Below are 20,988 nucleotides of genomic sequence, written 5' to 3'. Positions count from 1 at the left end.
GAAGCCGCTAAACTATACTGAGTCAAAATAGCGTGAACTAATTATTTTTATTAATTAAGCAAAACATTGCAAAAAGAGAGAGACTGGTTTAGAAAATACAATACAAATTACAACGCATATATTCAAATTATTATTTAATTCCCTTTATATAATTTGTTAGAGGGTTAAAAAAATACTCCGTTTAAAAAAAAAAGTATATTTTTCTGGTAATTATTTTTAATGGTTCAGGCTCTAAAGGTCTAATTCGTTTTATTGATTCGTAGGGCATACTGCACGTATTTTATTTTTAGCCAATAGGTGGCGATATATAGGCTAAATCAAATGGTAGTTACATCCACACAAGGGGTAGAAGAAGATATCAGGGCCAGTTGCCGTAAATAAAGTGAAGAAGAAGCGCAGCATTGCGAGCGGATAGTGGTTGACCGTGACGCTGGGTGGCTGAAAATTGACACGAAATAGACTTTGAAGGTAAGTACATTGTCGCCCTGTCGTTCTTGCTATAGCATTGCTTGCAGCGAACCGTGGACCGTAAAGCATTTGCAGGTGTAACTGTGAACCTATCTGTTTGGTTTTAACGTCCCTGGTTAAGGCAGCGTTAAGAAGCTAACCGCCGACATTAACCTAGCTCCATGTAGCTACTCCGTAACCACGTAACCAATAACGTCTCTCGGAATGGCGGTGTATGAGAGCATTGCTTTTAATGTTAACCGACTTAGTTTTATGAGCAGTGTAACGAGTCTATTTTTGGATTACATAGCTAGTGTTGTATCGTGTAAATCGTTATTTATGAGCTGGCCGGAAAGCTTTGGCGAAGAGTCCGAATCGAAAGTAACATTACGAGCCGCGGTCGAATTTGTGTTGCTAAAAAGGCGTTTGGTGAGAGGTGATACACTTGACTGGCATTTGAATGTGCTACTTTGCTTTGCTGGTCATTCAGTTATTTTGTTTAACCTTCATTCATACAGATGATCCAATTGAGATTATGATGTCTCATTTACAAACATGCTTCAAATTTTGTTCGTTTATTTTTTTTTCCGTTAAATCAAGGCACGTGAAGTACATACAGTTAATTGACTTTTTTGAGGTTTCTTAAAAATTATGTGTTTGTTCCTAGAAGCAGCTTATTTTTAATACTTATAATGACTTGTTGGTAATCATAGGACAGTGGCCAAACCGGTTTGAACTGAAGGCAATATTAAGTGAAGTAACTATTTTTTACAACCAACGTAAGCAAAAGCGCATCTTTGATCGCACAAAATTGGGGCTGGGCTATATCATACCGTTCACGGTAATACCGGTGTAATTTTGGGCAACGATAGGAAAATGAAATATCGCGATAGAATGTGGGTAAAACGCGCATACGCAGTGCCTAGGTTCAAATACGCACATGGCGGCGACGCAGAATGAGAAGAGCGAACGCGGATCGTTAAATGAAACGGATGAACCAGAATTGGTTTGTAAAAATGCTGCAACTTCAGTGGTGTGGAACTGGTTTAGCTTTCGTCCGTCAGATACACAACAAAGCACTATTTTTGGTAGAGCATGCTAGCGGGCCGTCGTTATTACCGTGTTGTTTGGAAAATACAGCACACTTAAAATCAATCCTTTGATTTTTCTGAAAATCGACAGTTATAATCCCGTGTGCCTTATGTATAAATTCTGGTTGTTTACTGACCTCGAAACGATTTTATGTCGTACACGGCGCTCGAAAATCTGTCAAATGTTTTAGTACGACTTTGCTAAGCTACGAACCCGCACTGTTTGATGGATTGTCGGAGCATTACGGCTATATTAGGCAGGAGCCTCGCGGAGTGATACGTACTGTGCTTCAACATAATATTACCGTATTGTGTGTGTGTATTACCTCTTTTTAAGTTTTGTGGATATTATACATGGTTATGCTGAGGATATGTCGGCCAATTTCCACTGGAAATGCCTTTTGGTTAAACTGTCAGCAAGGAATTTGCACTGTAAAATTTTTATATAACTTTAATGCACATAAAAAACAGCTGCTTGTTTAAGTGAAAATACATTGATGGGTTTTTTGCACTAATAAAGTTGTGGAGTTGTAAAGTATTTTGTCTAGTGTCAATTATATCGTCAGTTATATCATTATCGCAAATTTTCAAATGTATATCATGATAAATAGTTTTGGTCATATCGCCCTGCTCTACACAAAATCTCAAACCTTGGTGCAGATGGGCTACAGCAACAGAAGACCACACCAAGTGCCATGCCCGGGAAATGCCAAGCTAAGAACGGGAAACTGAGAATACAGTTTACACAAGGTCACTAATATTGGTCAGGAAATAGATTAGTAAAACATTGCCCGGTTTGATTAGTCTGGTGTTCTGAATTTGCTGTAACTAACATATAAAAGTATGAAAATGGCCTGACATGTATCAGTGGTTCAGGCTGGTGTGATATTTTTGGCAGGATATTTTCTTGGCACATGTTCTTTGATATCGTCTGAACATTATTTAGCCACCCGGACCTACCTGAGAACATCTCAAACTAGTTTCTTGAACATGACAATGTTGTTGTTGACACTGTGCTCTCGGCCTCCACAATTACCAGATCTCAGTCCAATAGGGCACCTTTGGAATGTGGTGAATGATGAGGTTTGCATTGAGGATCTGCAGCTGACAAATCTACAGCAACGCAGTGATGTTATCATGTCAATGTGAACCAAAATCTAGGAGGAATGTTTCCAGCAATTTGAATTTCTGCCATGGGAAATTGAGGCTGGTGTGGAGAGTTGTTATTGTGAATCAATTTATTCAATAATTTTCTGAAAGGCAGTTCGAGACTATATTTTAGAGCATTTCAATTGATTACTTTCATAAGCTTATTGTGGTGTTTGTATCTTTTTTTTTTTTTTTTTTTCCAGACACACTAGTTCCTAAATTCAGTGGATGCTGAATCCAGGCCATCCAGGTTCAAGTTAAGGTATGTAAGGAGCTGCTTCCTGAAAGGTTTATGTAAATTCCTTCAAGCATAAATGCTATGAAACTCTCTGGTCTTTCTGCTGTATGTATCTTGAGACCAAAAAACCTCTTGCGGTTCTATTGTCCTTAAATAATTTTATATTGCGTTATCTAAGGCACATAAAACGCACATTTCTCCTAAGGACTTTTAAGAAAATTGCGCCGTTTTAGGTTTTGGCATTTTCAGAGTGACCACAGGAACGTGATTTCATTTCAGCTAATCTGATTTTCTTCAAGACGGCGTTATTTCAAGAGAAGAGGACTGCATTTATTTCACAAAGGACTGTTGTGAGACCCAATGGGGCTTATTTTTCTCGGATGGTGTGACTTTAAATTTGCACCATGAACCTTCTAAAATATTTCACTCGTCAACTATAACTAGAGTATATCTCACTCTGAATCCTGAACATCAGACACCGGTGTCTGTCATTTCTCTCTCTCTCTCTCGCTATACAACCACCAAGGACAGTTTCGGATTTCGCTGGGGTACGATGTCGAGAACTTTGTGTTTTGGATCAAGCGAAGTGTGTTATTGAACATTACTTATTAAATCAAAAAAATAATAAAATAAATTTAAAGAGGGGAAACAATCAGTGGTATAGTCAGCGATTTTAAGTTTTTCTCTTTACACCACCGTGGGAATTGCGGCTTATTTTCTCCTACATTATTTGTGGAATTTTCCTCACGGATTAGTCCTGCTTTTCTAGTGTGGTCTCATTTTCTTCTGCTGCCATTTCTTTGTGGAAAACTCATTTATTTTGCACTAATAATAAAGTCTGCACGCAGTGAAGATGAAAAGGGTCATTGCACATTTTACAGGAAGAAACCTTAATTCATTCTGCACGTCTCAGTCAAATTCTGGCATAACATGTGCCATTTAAACGGATTTAATGTATTTGTTTTTACACGTTCTAGTTTTCTTCTTCATTAAGCGCATCTTTCCAACAAACGGTTATTTCAAACAAAATTTTATCCAAAATCCATTTTATGGGGAGATGAGAACATTTTCATTTCAGCACAAGCGACCATGGTGCGGGGGAAAAAAATCAACAGTTATTAAAAAGGAAAAAAATATCACTTGCAGTGCAACTTTTTTCCTTTTGTGTATTAACCTGTTGCACAACAGGTTAATTAAATTAGAAAATTATAAATATATGTAAATATTTTGGAGTGGTTTATGATTTATCGCTACATTTCCAGGTTAATTTGGATTTGAAGATTGAACTCTTTTGATGCTCTGTCTGACCTTTTATCCTTCCAAGGAATTTGATCTCTTAAGTGAACAAACCAAACCTGTTCAAGCATTTGAGACGCACGAAGATACAAACCGGTGAACTTGGGATCTAATCATGTCTCGCCGAAGGAGTCGCAGCCTATCACCAGGGCGCTATTCACGCTCCTGCAGCAGTAATGATCCTAGAGATTTGGAGAGGAGGATTTTTGTTGGGAATTTGCCGACCTCCGACATGGAAAAGAAGGATTTGGAAGACCTGTTCAGCCCATACGGGAAGGTAGTCGGTCAGTAAACACAATACAAGTTTTAATGACATGACGACAGTATGCATTAGGGAGGTTGTCCCTAAAAGTCGTGAAATATTTTTGACTAGTTAAAATTACAGACAAGTTCGCATGAAATACAAGAATGTTCTAATTTATATATTTAAAAGGGATTAAATGGGTATTTTGATCAAAAATGGCTCTTCAGAATTGTCCTAAGGTTGTGCACTTAAAATATTCCTCTTCCAGGCGTATCCATGTTTCGTGGGTTCGGATTTGTACAATTTGAACGCATTGAGGAAGCCGAAGCTGCAAAGGCGGCCCAAAAAGGTCGAATATATAAAGGTTATAAAATAGGTAAGCCTTAACTGCAAGTGATGTGATTGTATGGCTGAAGGAGTTATTATTTGTGTTCCAAAAAAACAAGCTAATGAAAGAATAAGGTCAGGTTATGTGCTAATTTAAAAAAAAAACAAAAAACTTGAATGGCATAATTGTCTGAATTTAGGAATAAAATATTTTATTTATTTTTTAATTTTTTTTAAATTACCCCTACATTTAGAGTCTGATCAACCACGAACGCACGGTGCTTTGCTTTTTTTTTCCTTTTCTTTTTTTTTCTCCTCTTCTTTTCCTTTTTGTACTAGCAAATCAACAATAAAGGCAAACATGCATTTTTAAATTCTGGCAATGCTGTTGTGTACGATATTTCAACGCGGATTCAGATGTGTCACTTTTGGTTTGGGGAGTTTCTGAAGCCCAAATTTGAACTTGAAAATCTAATACATTCAAGCTCTGCTAGTTTCTTGCAAATTTTGACCCGGAGAAAAGACGTCCATCATTTTGGGTTCATCTCAAACTCAATTTGACAGATTGGGCGACAGAATCTTCTACATTTTGAACTTCCGTCCCTTTTGGATTTTAAAATTTGGATCCTGGCACTCTGTTTCATTTGGACGGTGACGCAGCCACTTCCATTTTTTGCGTGAACATCATTAGCAGATCTCCATGTCACTGTTGTGTTCAACGTTTGGATTGATTTATTTTCAGATGTAAATATGGCAGTGGAGCGACGGCAAGCTAAACCTCAATCCCAGCAGAGCCCTCCACGAAGGTAAAGTAACGCGAAATGAGTGTGAAGAACTACCATCGCCACAGTTGTTGGTTTAAAAAAAATAAAGTATTTAACTATATCCTCACCTGTAATTTCCACCAGTGAAGAAGTTCGCTTTATGGATGCTACTGCACCATTAGACGGATTTGTTTATGGCGGATTCAGTATTTCAACCAAAGTTAAAAGTTTACTGATGTGTTGAAATAAAGAATAGAGACATATGGATGTAATTTAAGTGTCTTTGTCTCAAACATTCTTCACGTCGTGGCTCTTTTTCAGCACTGGTGTTCTTTGCGTGACGATAGGACTATCGCGTGTCACTTTCTCATGTTTCATATCCAGTAGGAAGGTCTGTGCCTCACAATATTTTTATCATTAATATTTTACAACATTTTTAATTAGGCGTATGCATCTGATGATCTAAAGCTGAATAGTAGCAGTGTATAACATAAACCCGTTGCATCAGCTGATGTCTGCACAAAATACAAACCATGTTGACCTATCCTCAAAACCACAGCTGCAGGTTGTTAGTGGTCAAAACTCCATAGAGTACCTTTGTATTTAAAAACAAAAAACAAACTAATAATAATAATAATAATACAAAAAAAACCCCATAATTGCCGGTATGGTCTTGTATTTTTAGTTTAAGCTTTGTTATGTATTCCTTTAACCAGCTCAGCTCAGTGATCCCCATACAGATTATGACTCAGTACATGCTACAGAGCATCCTACACATTAGAGAAACTTATTTCAGAGGCAGCAGGTTATGGTCCATCTCCACTGGGCACTGGGTTTCTGCGTATTTAGATTTAGTTGCCTATTGTGAATTGTTAAGTAACTACTGAGCCCACTAAAGGTCAGTGAAAGTTTATCTTTTAGACTTCCTCCATGTTGACTTGCTGCAAGTCTTGCATTTCATCTGATCCACTTAAGGGAAACTCTTCTCATCTTTCTATCTCGTCATATTGTAAGTAAAGTCTTTCACTGTACCTTGGACAGAATATGCAGTAGTGTTTTGTTTTTTTAAATTCTGTACAACACTTAGCTGCTGGAATTTTATATTCAGTGTAAATAGAGTAAGTGTAACACTGCGTTATTTATTTTTTTTATTTTAATTTTTGTGGACCAGGGAAAATTTAAATGTTAGGGAATAGAAAAGTAGGCAGGGTATCATTGTGTGGCGATACAAAGAATCTCTAAATGCGCTTCGTGTTTTGGTAGTTTTGTCTTTTGTTTGTGAACCGTTTCGGAGTTGAGCCTTAATGAAAGTTACGTTTTACATGGTAATAAGCAAATGTTTGGTTAACCATACTATTTATTTTATGTATAAATTTATTTATTTTTTAACGAGAGAAACTGTCAAATCACAAGGGGTTAGGAAAATACTTTAATCTGACTCAAATAAAACTGGTATGTCATGCTATTTCAGAATATTATATCATTTTACTTGAAACATCTTTACTTGGTCTCTGACATTCTTGCAACCTCATTTATTTATGGAAATTCAACTTCTGGAAGAATGAACAGCCTGTGAGCCTATTGCGCTGTATGTGCAAAATAAAACCACCTTCAAAAAGTTTGTTTTATTCAGAGCTGGATTTGTGGTCAATAAAACATTAAATGTTCGGTTGGTAGTTGTGTGTTTGTAGATCACAGAACATTTTTGAAAACTTGCTGCTAAGAATTATCGGAATCACTTACCGGATTGAATTTGTGCAAGTGGTCTGAAGAAGAAAGAAAACAAAGGGGGAAAAACTTTTTGTTTGTTTATTTGCTCTTATATTTTCTTTTTTTAAACATTTGAATAAGTAGATTTATTTTACAAGTTTTACACTACCAGCCCATTGACCTGTCCTCATCCGCTAAGGACAGACATTCCTGTTTTCTAATATTTCAAAGGCAGCTTCAACTCTTAACCTGCACTAATGGATAACATTTTTCTCAGGGCCCCGTACAGCACCTTCGGGGACAGCAAAGAGCCCCGACCTCGGTCTCGCTCACCTGTTTATGGGCGTGACGGACGTGAGCCTCGGGACAGCCGTGATGGGAGGGACTCCCGGGAGCCTCGACCAGGTGGCCACTCTCGTGACCCTGATTACCGGTACCGTAGCTCAGAGAGCAGAGACAAGGACATCAGAGGTGACCTGCGGGATTCTGCTTACAGGTGACTGACAAACCATCCACTGATTGAGTCTTTAGTGGTTAAGCTTTTGTTTGAACCTGAAATTTTTCCCATACAGCAGAAGCGAGTATGACAGATACTACCGTAGTGGCAGTGGTGCAGAAGATTATTTCAGGAGGAAGGACGAGACCTACAGGGATCCTTATGGAGATCCCTGGAATGGACGTCGTGAGCCAGAAGGTATGTTGTCCTCAGTGTACAGGGTGTAGTTTAGGAATGGTTGGTTTGAATACTCTGAATTTTGATTGATGATTTTTTATTTATTTATTTTTTTTCCAAATGTTTGGGTTTAATTCTCAGGATTTTCCTCTAATATCTTGACACTTTTTTTTTTTGTAATATTGGGTTTACAATTGAAAGCACTAAGAATACAAAGTACCAGGATTTCTGCATAATTAAATTCAAATGGATACAAATTTAAACTAACGTGATTTTGAAATCACTCCCACCTCTCATTACCTGTAGAGGAGCGTCTACGACCAGAAGAACGCCGGCGTAATGAACTGTATCGGCAGTACTATGAAGAACTCCAGCGGCGTCATGACGCTGACCGTCCTGTCGACTGCTCTGTAATTGTTGTCAACAAAGCCCAAAAGTATGTCCACAGTCTGTTGTTTATAGGAAGAAAAACTGATTCTGGACCAGAAACATCTCTCTAAATATTCAAAGTACATGGAATGTTTTCATTTCATACTGCTCCTGTGTCTGTGTCTGCTTCTGTACTTGTGCTTTAAAACCAACTGTAGGGAGTATGCTGAGACGGTTGGGCGGAAGGTCCGTGACTTGGGAATGGTGGTGGATTTGATCTTCCTCAACACAGAAGTGTCTCTAACTCAAGCACTGGAGGATGTAGGCCGAGCTCGTACTCCTTTTGCCATCATCATAACCCAACAACACCAGGTGCATCGCTCCTGCACTGTCAATATCCTGTTTGGCACACCTCAAGGTAATTCAAGATGATATTAACGTGTTTTTTGGAACGTTTCAGGTAATTCAGAAGTGTCAGAATCTTATTTTGTTTGGTTGCATTTCTTACATTTATTCTTACAGAGCATCGAAACATGCCCATGCAGGACGCCATGATGCTGGTTGCCCACAACTATGACACCTACAAAATCGAAAACCGTGAAAAAGAACGTGAGGAGATAGCCAGAAAGGCTGCGAAGATGGCAGATGATGTGTTACTCAGAGAGCCTGACCGAGAGAGCCACCCCGTCTCCTTACTTACTAACATCACACTATTGGCTGAAAATAGGTAGCTGGTTTAAATCTTTATGCTTTTATACAAGTATCCTGAAACATGGAGACTTTACAATGAAATAATATGGCTTTGGGGAATGCAACATTTCATCAGTTAGTGATGGTGTGTTGTAGTAATCTACATGATATTTAGTTTCTCTGTACTGAAAGAATAATCTTGTTTTGTTGGGTAGATTTGTGACTCCCGACGAGTTGGACAGTCTGATTGCATACCTGAAGGACAAAAGAGCTCGGCTGGTACGAAGCACAGCAGATCCCCTTGCAGGTAATGCCACCTCTTTGGTTAATTTTTTTTCATTTACATACACATAAAAATGAGAGGAACTGGTGGACTGGAAATGGTTATTGACGTTTCTGTTGAATACAATGATTTCTATAGAGAAGCAAATAACTGATATGTCTCCATACAGCTCCAGTCCATGTTGGGCCTCCTCCAGCAGTACATCATGAAGTTCCCTCTTCAGCTGCAGCACTCCCTCCTTCATCTACTCACACACCCCCACAGTCGGGTCATCTCAGTCTGTCAGCGGGTTCAAGCACCTCGGCTAATCCGAGTCACCAGCAGGAGCTGCAGGCTAAAATCCTCAGTCTGTTCAACAGTGGCAGTGGGCAGTTAACAGGCACTACTGGCCTCCCCTCTGCACCCTCACAGTCACACTCATATGGATCTCTTGGCCAGTCTCCTTCCCAAAACCCATCCCGCCCACCAATGCCAGGTCCTCCTGCACCTGCATCTCAGGGGTACGCAAACCCTCCAGGCCGAATGCCAGTTACCACCAGTGTTCAGAGACCCCCCACCTCTGCTTCAGGCATCAATTTTGACAACCCGAGTGTCCAGAAAGCTCTGGACACACTCATTCAGAGTGGACCCTCTCTCAACCATCTGGTGAGTAGTGGGGCCTCTCAGCAGCAAGCCCCAAGACCAGCACCCAGCATGGGTCAGGCCCCACCTGTGTCTATGTACCCCCGACACTACTGAAAAGCTGTAGAACGCTGAATTTTTATTTTTTTTTATTTTTTTTCCCTCCGATGCCATAAACTTTCCTGTGCAGTGAGTTTTCTTGCTTAGTATCAGTAGACTGTAGGGATGTTTTTGTAAAACCTTTTAATCTCTTTTCCTCCATTGTTCATAAAATGTGAAGACTTTTTTGCAGCTGTTTGCCAGAAAATAATTATTCAGTCTCGTTATGAGTTAATGTTATGAAGTACATTTTGCTTACAGATGGAATTCTCAGTTCCTTTCCAACTATTGTCTTATAGTTTTACGGTCTTTTAATTTGTAACATTGTTTTGTTTTTTGTTTTTTCATGAACAAAACAAGACATAATTAAAAACTCGGACACAATTCCTGTAATAAAATGGTATTGGTTTATTGCATTTTGTGCTGACAAATCTATAAAATGGAACGGGTATCGCCAGAAGCCATAGAGATAAGCATTTGAAATGTAAGATAAAACTACTTTTTCCTCTTTATTTTTTCTTTTAAATGTACCATGAACCACAATAGAGAATAATACAGGTCTTTTTTTTGTTTTAGAATATTTAACTTGCACTGACACAAAAAAATAAACACCTCCACACTAACTGTATTTTATTTACACGTAGCCCCCTCCCACCCTCGCCCATGACCACCCCCGCCCCCAGCAGGTACAAGTGCACATGTACACACAAACACACTCCCACAGAACTGAAAGGAACACACTACGGCTTTACCATAAGACTAGGTACGGTATCAAGGAAGTAGTGAACGGTTCAGAATGAAACAATGTTTCAATATTGTTGAATTTGATACAGCTGTGTCTTTGTGTGTATGCTGTATGCATCCTCTACATCCAGTGCATTTTTTTTTTTTCTCTCCAAGCATCCATACAAAGTGTTTCCCACAAGTCCAGTGAATTTCAAAACAAGTCTGGACAGTGACAGGGTTATGGTACTGGTTACTTTTTTTGTTGTTGTTGTTGTTGTTGTTAAAGCCATCAAGTATTAAGGAATAATTCATTTTGGGAAATATCCATTAAATAAAAGTTGAATGATAAGGGAGTCCGCAGCAGGAAAAACTCAAATCTCCAATAACTGAATCGTTCAAATGAAACTGGGCATTTGTTAAAGCTCAGTACTTGTGTGTACCCCTTATTTAAACTGTACAAAAAACAAAGTTTGTAATGACCGATTACATACTCTGCTCTTTCTTAGTCAAGACCAGCAACTTACTAACGCCCAGACACAGTCCTTTCACAAATGATGTGTTTTTAAGCCTTGTTTTAAGTAGCAATCACGGAAACTAGATGCGTGTTAGTTTTGAGCTTCAGAGATGCTGGTAGATGGATATACCTTTTGATAAAGCCGTAATTGGTTTATTGCACAAAATGCAATAAACCAATACCTGTGCCCTTCCCAAAATGCACAACTTGTCCTCTTAAGGTCATTTGAAAGCCTAAATAGCAAATCCGTTTTGGTAGTTGGAAATCCTTCTAACAATACACTGAATAAAACCAAAACTGGTGACTGAAAAGAGGTACATCGCCAGTTTTGGACAGGCAGCAGACTTACTGCTTTTTCAAACATTTAAAAATAAAAATTAGCAGGCGTCTCTTATAATACCTTGGCACGTCCAGTGTTCTTTGTTTTACTTTGTTGAAACAGTATTCTCAGGGGAGTGACATTTGCTACAAATTTTGATAAGAAGGTAAACAATTTGCACGTGTCTTCATCTAATTCACTGGAGCACACATTTTCACACTCATTTATGTAGTTAACTGAAATATACTTTGGTAATCACTTCATCTCCAGCTATTAGACACAATGAGGACCATGTCAACAGCTCTACCATAAAAAATAGAATCTCATACTAGAATAATATTCATCCTGGGATACAATGGGCCAGTGCTAAGGAAAAATATTTTACTACTACAAAGAAAAGTGTCTGATATAAACAAAATACTTTTATACCACAAACACCCAATATATTTTCAAAACACCTTGTTCAGGGTAGTTGCATGCATGCACTGAGTTACACAACATAACCGGAGTGGGGCTCTGCTTGCACTGCATGAATAGCCGCTTGAGTTTTTCTCATCTGACTCCCAGAGAGATCGACTGTGTGAAATGTAAGTGCAGCTGTTGCATTACCTTCCATATCAGGCACATCTGATGCTTCTGTGAAGATAATATTGAGGGGGTAGGATCTTATTTCAGCTACAGACTGCGTGCCCCCATCTGCAATAATCTGGGATTAGTTTTGTACTTCTCTGTTGGTGTCTTAACACGACAGCCTCCTCAACCCGGTAACAGATGTGTTTCAGAGCCCTTAATATCCATTTTAGGATGGAGACTGGGTAATGATCACTGGCAAGTTTGCCTCATGCTACAGTTGTGCAGGTGAAAGATCTGATCGAAATCACGGATCAGTTCAGGGGGGAGAGGGACGTGCTGGTTTTTAAATCGACTATCGCACCTTGTCCAAGCAGAGCCTGTACCAGGTTTGGAAGCGCGAGTTTTATATTCTTTGATCATTTCTCAGAATTATACTGCAGTCACATTTAAAATACAGAGCTGGGGTGGATTTTCGTGGTTGGGATGGGGGAGACCAGGGAGCTGGGGCAGAAGGGCTGAGCAGTGGGGTTGAGGGGGAATTCTGGGAAGGCTCACCTCACAGATTGAGTGACAAGCACTAGAAATTTAACAGTTACTATTATTCTTTTAAAGAAGTTTGGCAAGGAAAAAAAAAGGAAAGAAAAAAGTGATGCATGCTAAAAATGTCCAAGAAAACGCTCAAATGATAAGATGTAACAAAATTAATAATCTGAACGGTTGCAGCTGGGAACCGCAGCAAGATTGTGGGATTTCATGATATTTATTTATTCTTTTTAGTCTGAGCTGTCAGACCGCCAGAGCTGGCTGTAAATACACTCTTGTGCCACCAGGGATCACTGTGGGACAGAGTCCGTGCAGAGCGGGCTGGCTCTTTTGCCATCCGACCCCTCTATCACAGTGTGCCCCTCAGTGTAAAGTGCTGTGCTGCCTCTGCCACATTTTGGTTGAACACTTTAGGTTTTTCTGGTCCAAAAGACCTGGTGACAAACACTCTAAAAATTGAAGAGACTGCTGACATCTCCAGTTATTTATATAAACTGAAATTGTGACAAAAATGGGAAAAAAAATACCAATATGAGAACAATATTGCACATAATCTTACAAAACTCTAAGACTTTGCCCACAGTGATAGAACAGTGTACAACAAAAGACAACACTAGCAGATTACAGTGTCCTTGATTTGTGATATTCATATTTACAAAAATGTGAAATGACTATTCCCAAGGCTCGTCTATTTGCAAACTCAAAATCTTCTATCACATTACATAAGACTACTTGAGCGAGATTGAAATATAACGATTAACAATATAGTGAACTCATACTTTTTCCTATTTTGTTTTTGTTTTTTGTTTGAGTTTTTTGCAAAAAAAACTTATTTTCAATGTTAAACCATGCTGCCGACTGCGCGGCAACACTCCTGAGTTCTCAAAATCGGAAACTCATTGAGAATGTTTGACACCTTTCTCCACCACTCTGACTCTGCACCTTAAAACATGTAAGTCATCACGATATAAAATCACTAAAACAAATATTGCCACATGGTACCATGCAAACAGCAATTATAAAACATTTATAATTCCATAACTAAATTTATTTCCAATAAACGTCTCCAATAAACATCAGATATCTTTTCTTTTGAATAAATTTAAAAGGCTCAGTTGATGCAGGCAATGTTATAGAGACAATCCCAAAAATAACCATGTTCTTCAAAAACAGGAGTGTCAAACAACCCCCTCCCCCCTTTTTTGTGACAAGCATAATAAATAAATTCTTCATCACTTGGCACAGAGAAATCTTTGAAACTAGGAGTGGGCTGCTTGTCTTCAGGTGTCACAGGTAGGTGTGTTTAAAAGTCTCAAAACAAATATTCATGTTTTAATGTTTTGGCAATTCCACTCGGTTTCTTTAAAAGCGCTAAACAGAAAACGTGTTCCCCGAAAACTCGTTCGCTTTACTCAGGGGATTAAAAATAGTAATTTCGAGAGCACGTTTTAGAAAAGACAATAAAGGGTGACGGTTTTGCCCTCAGTTATAATATTGCATCAAGATATTCAGTATAGTTTTCTAATAAAACAGAAAGCTAACCCTGTCGAGAGATCACGGGCCAAATGTGTACAGGTACAGCCGTGTCTTGTTAGATAACCACTGCTACCACCGCTGATATGTATGTCTATACCCTTTTTACTATATCTTTAATGTTGATTTATCTCATCTCTATTTACAGTACAAATAAATCTATAGATACTAGCAGCATTCACAACATATGGTCCGACATTCAAGCAACACTAAAAACATTTAATACTGTTTGTAAATAGTTCTAGAAACTAATTTGTTTTGCTTCCCTATATCGTATATACTGTATATATATATTTTTATATATATATATATGTTTATTTATATTTACTGTATATTTCTACTAGAAGTGCAAATGACCAAAAACAGTTTCTTTAAGAAAAGAAACAGGAGCAATCAAAGTAAAGTGACAGCTGTCCTTGGTCAGAGTGAGATGATTTTGGATTTTATAAGACTTACGAAATCTACATATACAAAATATATGTGTAAAAAAATAAATAACGTGATCACGTGAGTCCAGATTTCGACCATTGCACATTCCTTCAAAAATGCACTCTTCTTCTTCAAACGTAAATATGATTTGTTCACAACCAATCAAATAGGATAGAAAATCTCACTGGAGAGTAGTCTACTGCATAGAGTTCATTCTTGTGGACAAAGTGAGTAGCTACAGAAGCCATTGTCCTCTCTATTTATTTCGGCTAGACCCTATAAACAAATAACCAATAGATGTTCAAAAACTCAACTCGGCAAGAGCAGATATCGACAACAGCTGGACGTTTTATGGAGGGCTGAACATGTATTCTTTAATTATCTATAGGGTGACATTCCAACTACAGTGTCATCACCCTGCTAGTTTCCCGTAGGCGCTTCCCTTTACCTTTTTTTTTTTAATGACACTTTGTTCTCTCTAACTTGAATTGTCAGAATTTTGTTTACCACTTCTCTGAAAAAACTTCGATATGGCACATTTAATGTATTGAAGTTTGGCAAAACAGTGGCAGAGCTATGAATGCCAAGATGATATACAGCTATTTCATCAATATGTGTAAATTCAGTCTATAAACGTAAATACATATTTGTTCTCTACATGAAAAAATAACATTTAGTATTTTTTTTTCTTAATGAACTTGATGAAATCATCAAAATTTCACTCGTCGCACAGTGGTGGACAGTGCAGGTGCAGTGCTTTGTCGAGGTTACAATGACGCTTATCATAGTGAAAGGAGCCTATGCCGTCCAATAAATAAATCCAATAAATAAATAAATAAATAACCTTTTTTAAAGCAGCTGTTTTAAGCTGTCTCTGTTTTTCCTTTCCATTAGAATCTTTTTAGTATGTCACAAAAATACTACACTCATACTGAACAACGCGTCAGAGCTTGTACATTATTTACAGTGATCCACACGAGAGGTTGAGGGGTGCTGGCGCTGATAATCTCCTCAGAGGGGCTTTGTCATGTCTCCCCACTCCGCTGTCACACCAGGCTTCTGCTATTCACAGTTTAATTGTGGGTCAATCTCGACAAACTAAGCTAGCCTTGTATTTTTTGGCACTAACAGTGGCCACGGGGATGAACAGCCACTAAGAAATGAGCTGAAAGGAGTGTGGGTGATGGAATCAACAGAACGAGTGGAGCATCAATTTAAAGATAATACTGCAAGTCTGATCCACATGCCATTTCACTTTTTTCAAATGCCATTGTGAATTACTCATAGATACAGCAGGTGACACTGACTGTGGGTAGAAGTGTCTTTTGCCTTGAACGGTTATTCACATCGTAGACAGCAGGCTGGAACGCTGTGGGAAGTGTCCGATCACCACGTGGGAACTGAATAGACAATCCTACATTGATCTCATTTCAGCTGGCTCTCGATCTCTCCGTGGAGAAGCCGTGTCTATGCCACATTTGTGTTCGAACAGGGGGAAAAAATAAAATAAAATCTACCTAGATTAAAACAAAGAGACACATACATGCATGTGTGCTCACACCTCAGCTAACAACCCATGCAGACCCCATCACCACCTCCTCCTGACCGAGTCACTGCGACTCAGTGCGAGTTTCTGTAGCAGACTTCAATCTTGCAAAGCAAAAAACGTCTCCAAGAACAAATGTTGATAGCATCTAATTCAGTCTAGAGCCTATACTATTTATAGCAGGTTTTTTTTGCCTGGAGTGAGAGTAGCTTAGTGTTTAATACTGCTTGTTGGTTTGCTGGGGTTTGAGCTGGCGGAGAGGTGCTGAAGCTGAGCTGGGTTATTTGGTTGAGTGTGAGAGGACTATGTTATAGAAATAAACTGTAAGAATGATATAATAATGGTGCAGCATTGATGAGAGGGTTTGGGTACGGGTGACACAGGAGCAGGGCTGAGAGAGGGGTGATAATGAGGGGAGGGGGTTTGCTCTTTCAGGAGTAGATAGTGATGACCTCGCGACCACCTCCACGGACTAGGAGGACTCGGTTCAGGCCCTCAGTGAGGACCTCAAGAAACTCCATATCTGGGAGAGAATGATTAAGGAAACAGCTCATACACTCACTTCACAATGTTCCCCTTTTGCTCTGCGATGCTCACTTTACACTCAATGACCTATAATGAGAAAATGAAACCTCGAAAACCCGAAACCAGGTTTTTCGGAGGTACAGTTTTACAGGCCTCGGGCATCTACACTTGGAACGTTTATCACTTTCTTCCTGGCATTTTTTTAGGTTCTGACGGACTGGATGGAAAGCATCTGTAAGCAGCTGTCTGTCTGTTTTGTGAAGAGAAGTCACAGATTTGTTCTGCAGCCACTAAAGCACTGTACTCGTGTTGTATCATAGTTTGCTCCATATATTCATTGAGATGGGCTTTGAAAAAAACTGTCCAAAAGATGACTGTCGTCTTGCTTCTAAAAAGATTTTGGTGCTATTCAAAGAGTTCGCTTTTTGACTTGTCAGAGGAGCTTTTTCCTAATGCTGTCAGAGGGCTTTAAATGCAGTTTGACAAACTTCAAGTAGGTTGTCAGACTCGCTTCTGTCTAGCTGCTCGAACCCAAAAAGTTGCTCATGACATTGTGGTCTTTCTGGCAGGTTCTTCCGTTTGTAGAAAGGACTTCTGAAGCTCTGTTAGAGTGACTGCTGGGCTTTTTGTTATCTCCTGGACCAAACCCTTTGTGTCTGGTACTAAGCTTGGCTGAATGATCAGATCTAGGTGGAGTGATTTCTGGCTTCTTCCATTTTCCTATTTTTGAATTTACAGTGCTACTGAAAATACCCAAAGCTTTTATACCCATTCCCTGACTTTTATGACAAAGGGTCTACAAGCAGTTTCCTTGGACTTCATGGCTTAAATTGTTGTAAACAAAGCAAGGACACTGCCAGAAAAATATTTCATAATTAGGTTCATATACTGTAAAAAAAAACCCCAAAAACAAAACAAAAACATAAAACTAAAGCCTGAAAAAATTTGTTTAAAAGTTCTGATTTCTGCAATAATGGTTTGTGCTTTGAAATCCTAATTAGATCTTTAGAGACCCATTAAACAGAATGTTTCTGATAACAAATTATTACTGTTCCTGAAATCAAGACAATTAACTTACTGACCCAAACCCTCTGTTGATTGCTTTAACACAAAATTCAAATCTTTCACAAAGTTACATAGAGGCTCGAGGCCCAAACTCAATATGATTGTGTGTGGATCGATAAAAAAAGTTTAACACAATCAGAATTTTATCATTTATATTTAAACATTTGAAGACTTAATTATAATTTGAAACTGAACCTTTACAGATGTATAAAACACTGTCTTACACATCCATGACACAGTATTCTTATACACCCACTGGCCACTTTATTACTTACACCTTACTAGTAGGTAGGAACTCCTTTTTGCCTTCAGAGCTGCCTTAATTCTTTGTGCATAGATTCAACTTAGACATTTCTCAGAGAGCTGTACTGACATGATAGCATCACACAGTTGTTCGACCACATACTAAATGTTCTTTATTGGATTGATATCTGGTAACTCTGGAGGCCATCTGGGTACAGAGGACTCACTGACATGAACCCAGTTTGGGATATTTGAACTTTGTGACATGGTGTGTTATCCTGCTTGAAGATGAGTGCGCTTTGGTCATAAAGGGACACACATGGTGAGCAACAATACTGACATTTAAGTGGTGTTCATTTGATACCAAGAGGCCAAAAGCGTACCAGGAAAATATCCTCCACACCATTAAACCACCATCCCCAGCCTGAAGTGGCCAAATTCTGACCCTATCAGCTGAACATCGCAGCACATATCCAGACTCATCAGACCAGCCAACATTTTACAATCTTCTGTTGTTTCAGTGAGCCTTTGTGAACTATAGCCTCAGTTTTCTGTTCTTAGCTAACAGCAGTGGCATCTGGTGTGGTCTTCTGCCCATCTAACCATTCTCTTCTGACCTCTGACGTCAACAAGGTATTTTGGCCCAGAGATGTTTTCTGTTTTCCAGGCCATTGTCTGTAAACCCTAAAGATGGAAAGTCCCAGAAATTTGGCAGTGTCTGAAATACTCAGACTAGCCTATTTGGCAATAGACCAGCAATAGACCAGCCTAATTGGCACCAACAACCGTGCTACATTTAAAATCACTTAAATCACTTATCATCTCCATTGCTCAGTATGAACATTAGCAGGCTGTCTTGACCATGTCTACATGGCTTAATGAAGCGAGCTGCTGCCCTGTGACTGGCTGATTATATATTTGCATTAACAAGCAGCTAAACAAGTGTACATAACAAAGTAACTGGTGAATGTATATAAGCTCATATGCAAACTCATATATATGTTATATATTCTAATCTCTTTCTCACCAGTTAGCCGACATCCGAATGCAAGTATCTCCAAACTGTCAAAGCTGATTAGTTGTGTTTGGAAATGAAGGCACCTCTGTCACCTATATATTAGAGACCCCATTCAGTAAACCTACTGTTTGGGTAAAGGATACAGTTTTCATCACCTGTCCGGTTCCTGGGTGGCCCTGGCATGTTGAGGAGGACTAGCTTGGCCTCTGAAGACTTTTTAACAATGACCTCATTCAGCCGGAGAGCTGTATGCATACGTCGCACATTGGAATGGTTCCTGAGAATAGACAAAGAGAGCAAGTCAAAACATATCCATGCTGATTAGCATCCAGACATTTTATTTTAAAGTGTATGACACAGAATTTTTTGATGCCAAGTGGAGACATGGGTGACATGGCGCTCAGTCACACATTTCTTTTTTTTTAATGATTGTCATCTGCTCACGTGGTTGAGTTGAACGTTATAAAACATGAGTGGACTGAATGACGTTTATTGAGACTTCAGTACTTACAGGTTCTCCCACTCACTGCAGCATGGCAAAAGGAGAAATACACCATTATCAGTGCTAAACTGTTCATGTCTTTAGTGAAGTTCATTTCTCCCGCAAGCAAGCCTAAATCTTATATTAGTAGCCATTTCTGGTGTTACAATAATTCGAAGAAAGCAAACAACACAATTAAGAGACTCAAGGCTCAGTTTTTCTTAGTAACCAGCGGGTAGTTCAGTTTTATAACAGCCAAAGGTTCCCTAAGCATTGGAAAATACTCACGGCTTCATATTGAAGATGTCTTTGATGCCCTCTGGTGTTGCTGCTCCAGGCGGCTTAGCTGGCTCGCCGTCACACTTCTCAGTCCAGGTCATCTGGACCTGCTCCCCTGGGCTCTGAGCCCCCTCTCCAGGGGTCAGCGGAGTGGCTGGGGTCGCAGGGCTGGCCGGGGTGGTATTGTCATGGATGAGCTGAACCTGGGCAGGGGGGGACACAGGGGAAGAGGCCGACTTTGACTATGAGACGAGAGGATAAGTGGACGGATGTGGATTTACATGTACATTACATGGAAGGTTGAAAGAGTCACAATTGAGGTGGAAATGTAGGAATGCAGGTAAAGTCACAGAGAGCCACAGTGTTTGAGAGAGGGAGAGGAAGGAGACGTGTGATTAGGAAGCCTTATGCTGCTTTATTTATATTAAAGGCTATTAAATTATGCAAATGTTCTTCAAAGGAAAATACTATGAGATGCTATAAGATCAAGTCAACGGAAAACTGAAAATACCAGAAAGGGAATCCATCTTTTTTTGCTGCAGTCAAATGATTCTAGCTTTTGATTAATATTTGGAAAATGAAACAAAATACTTTCTTGCTCTCTTGCAAAGGGCTAGATAAAATGCTTGATACCTTTATCACTCACATATTTTTATGATAAACATGACTCTACCACTAGCAGCGGTCTGCGTCGCATTTATGCTAAGCTAAAGGTTGCTTCCAGTTTTATATACAAGCACTATAAAGGTATTATTCAAAATCTCAAACTGCCCCTTTAAGACATGGACAGTTGAATGCTTCAATGCTGCTGTTCTTTGATTACCTTTAGTCTGCATTTCACTGCTTTGATGTTATCCAATTTTGAGTCATTGATAAATATTTTAATTTAAATAATAAAAATCTTAACACACCAGGGTGCTTTTAAAAAAAAATAATTCTGTGACCATACAAACAAACGTTACACTCCAAACTGAGATCAGCTTGGAGTAGTTGATCCTACCTCTTCCTCGGGCTTCTCCTCCTTGCTGCCAGCAGGTGGGTCTTCAGTCACACTCAGTTGGGTGGTTACAGCAGCCGGGTTCTTACGCCGGATAGACCCACGGGATGAATCAGTGATGCTCTGGATCTGTGAAGACACAAATGAAGGGGCAACATGAAAAAAGTGATTTGAGCTTCTTTTTTATATATATATT

The 20,988-nt window shown here is 39.1% G+C and overlaps 2 protein-coding genes across 9 annotated transcripts in view; one reads left to right on the top strand and one right to left on the bottom strand.

Annotated features, from left to right (window-relative positions):
* The first annotated feature begins 332 nt into the window (after positions 1 to 332).
* ncoa5 (nuclear receptor coactivator 5) lies at positions 333 to 10,997 on the top strand. Of its 4 annotated transcripts, XM_085158880.1 has the most exons (12): positions 333 to 468; positions 2,891 to 2,949; positions 4,250 to 4,505; positions 4,734 to 4,841; positions 5,535 to 5,598; positions 7,544 to 7,762; positions 7,839 to 7,960; positions 8,246 to 8,375; positions 8,524 to 8,726; positions 8,831 to 9,035; positions 9,214 to 9,305; positions 9,451 to 10,997. In XM_085158880.1, the coding sequence occupies exons 3-12, from the start codon at positions 4,337 to 4,339 to the stop codon at positions 10,017 to 10,019; spliced, it is 1,881 nt and encodes a 626-aa protein (XP_085015006.1). In that variant the 5' UTR covers positions 333 to 468; positions 2,891 to 2,949; positions 4,250 to 4,336; the 3' UTR covers positions 10,020 to 10,997. The 4 variants fall into 4 exon arrangements, with proteins under 4 accessions (XP_085015006.1, XP_085015008.1, XP_085015007.1 ...); XM_085158882.1 differs by having other exon boundaries at positions 2,891 to 4,505; positions 7,842 to 7,960; XM_085158881.1 differs by having other exon boundaries at positions 2,891 to 4,505; positions 8,527 to 8,726.
* The window catches only part of LOC146517965 (solute carrier family 12 member 5-like), a 183,809-nt gene continuing 169,432 nt past the window's right edge, over positions 6,612 to 20,988 (bottom strand). For 2 of the 5 annotated variants that reach the window (XM_085158872.1, XM_085158876.1), the window contains exons 22-26: positions 20,796 to 20,921; positions 19,805 to 20,037; positions 19,547 to 19,561; positions 19,179 to 19,312; positions 6,612 to 16,707 (exon numbers count right to left, since the gene is read on the bottom strand). In XM_085158872.1, the coding sequence (XP_085014998.1) occupies positions 16,616 to 16,707; positions 19,179 to 19,312; positions 19,547 to 19,561; positions 19,805 to 20,037; positions 20,796 to 20,921 (600 nt within the window). In that variant the 3' untranslated portion in view covers positions 6,612 to 16,615. The remainder of the gene's footprint in view (positions 16,708 to 19,178; positions 19,313 to 19,546; positions 19,562 to 19,804; positions 20,038 to 20,795; positions 20,922 to 20,988) is intronic. The other 3 variants (XM_085158875.1, XM_085158873.1, XM_085158877.1) reach the window with 3 other exon arrangements.

Source organism: Neolamprologus multifasciatus, chromosome 5 (genome assembly GCF_963576455.1).
Source record: "Neolamprologus multifasciatus chromosome 5, fNeoMul1.2, whole genome shotgun sequence".
Lineage (NCBI taxonomy): Eukaryota > Metazoa > Chordata > Actinopteri > Cichliformes > Cichlidae > Neolamprologus > Neolamprologus multifasciatus.
This window is presented reverse-complemented; position numbering and strand designations above follow the sequence as displayed.

What these genes read in the sequence shown, in the direction of transcription:
- ncoa5 (XM_085158880.1), top strand. Translation starts at nt 4,337, where the DNA reads ATGTCTCGCCGAAGGAGTCGCAGCCTATCACCAGGGCGCTATTCACGC. An exon ending in ATATAAAGGTTATAAAATAG is followed by an intron (nt 4,842 to 5,534) that starts GTAAGCCTTAAC and finishes ATTTATTTTCAG; the next exon opens with ATGTAAATATGGCAGTGGAG. An exon ending in ACACTATTGGCTGAAAATAG is followed by an intron (nt 9,036 to 9,213) that starts GTAGCTGGTTTA and finishes TTTGTTGGGTAG; the next exon opens with ATTTGTGACTCCCGACGAGT.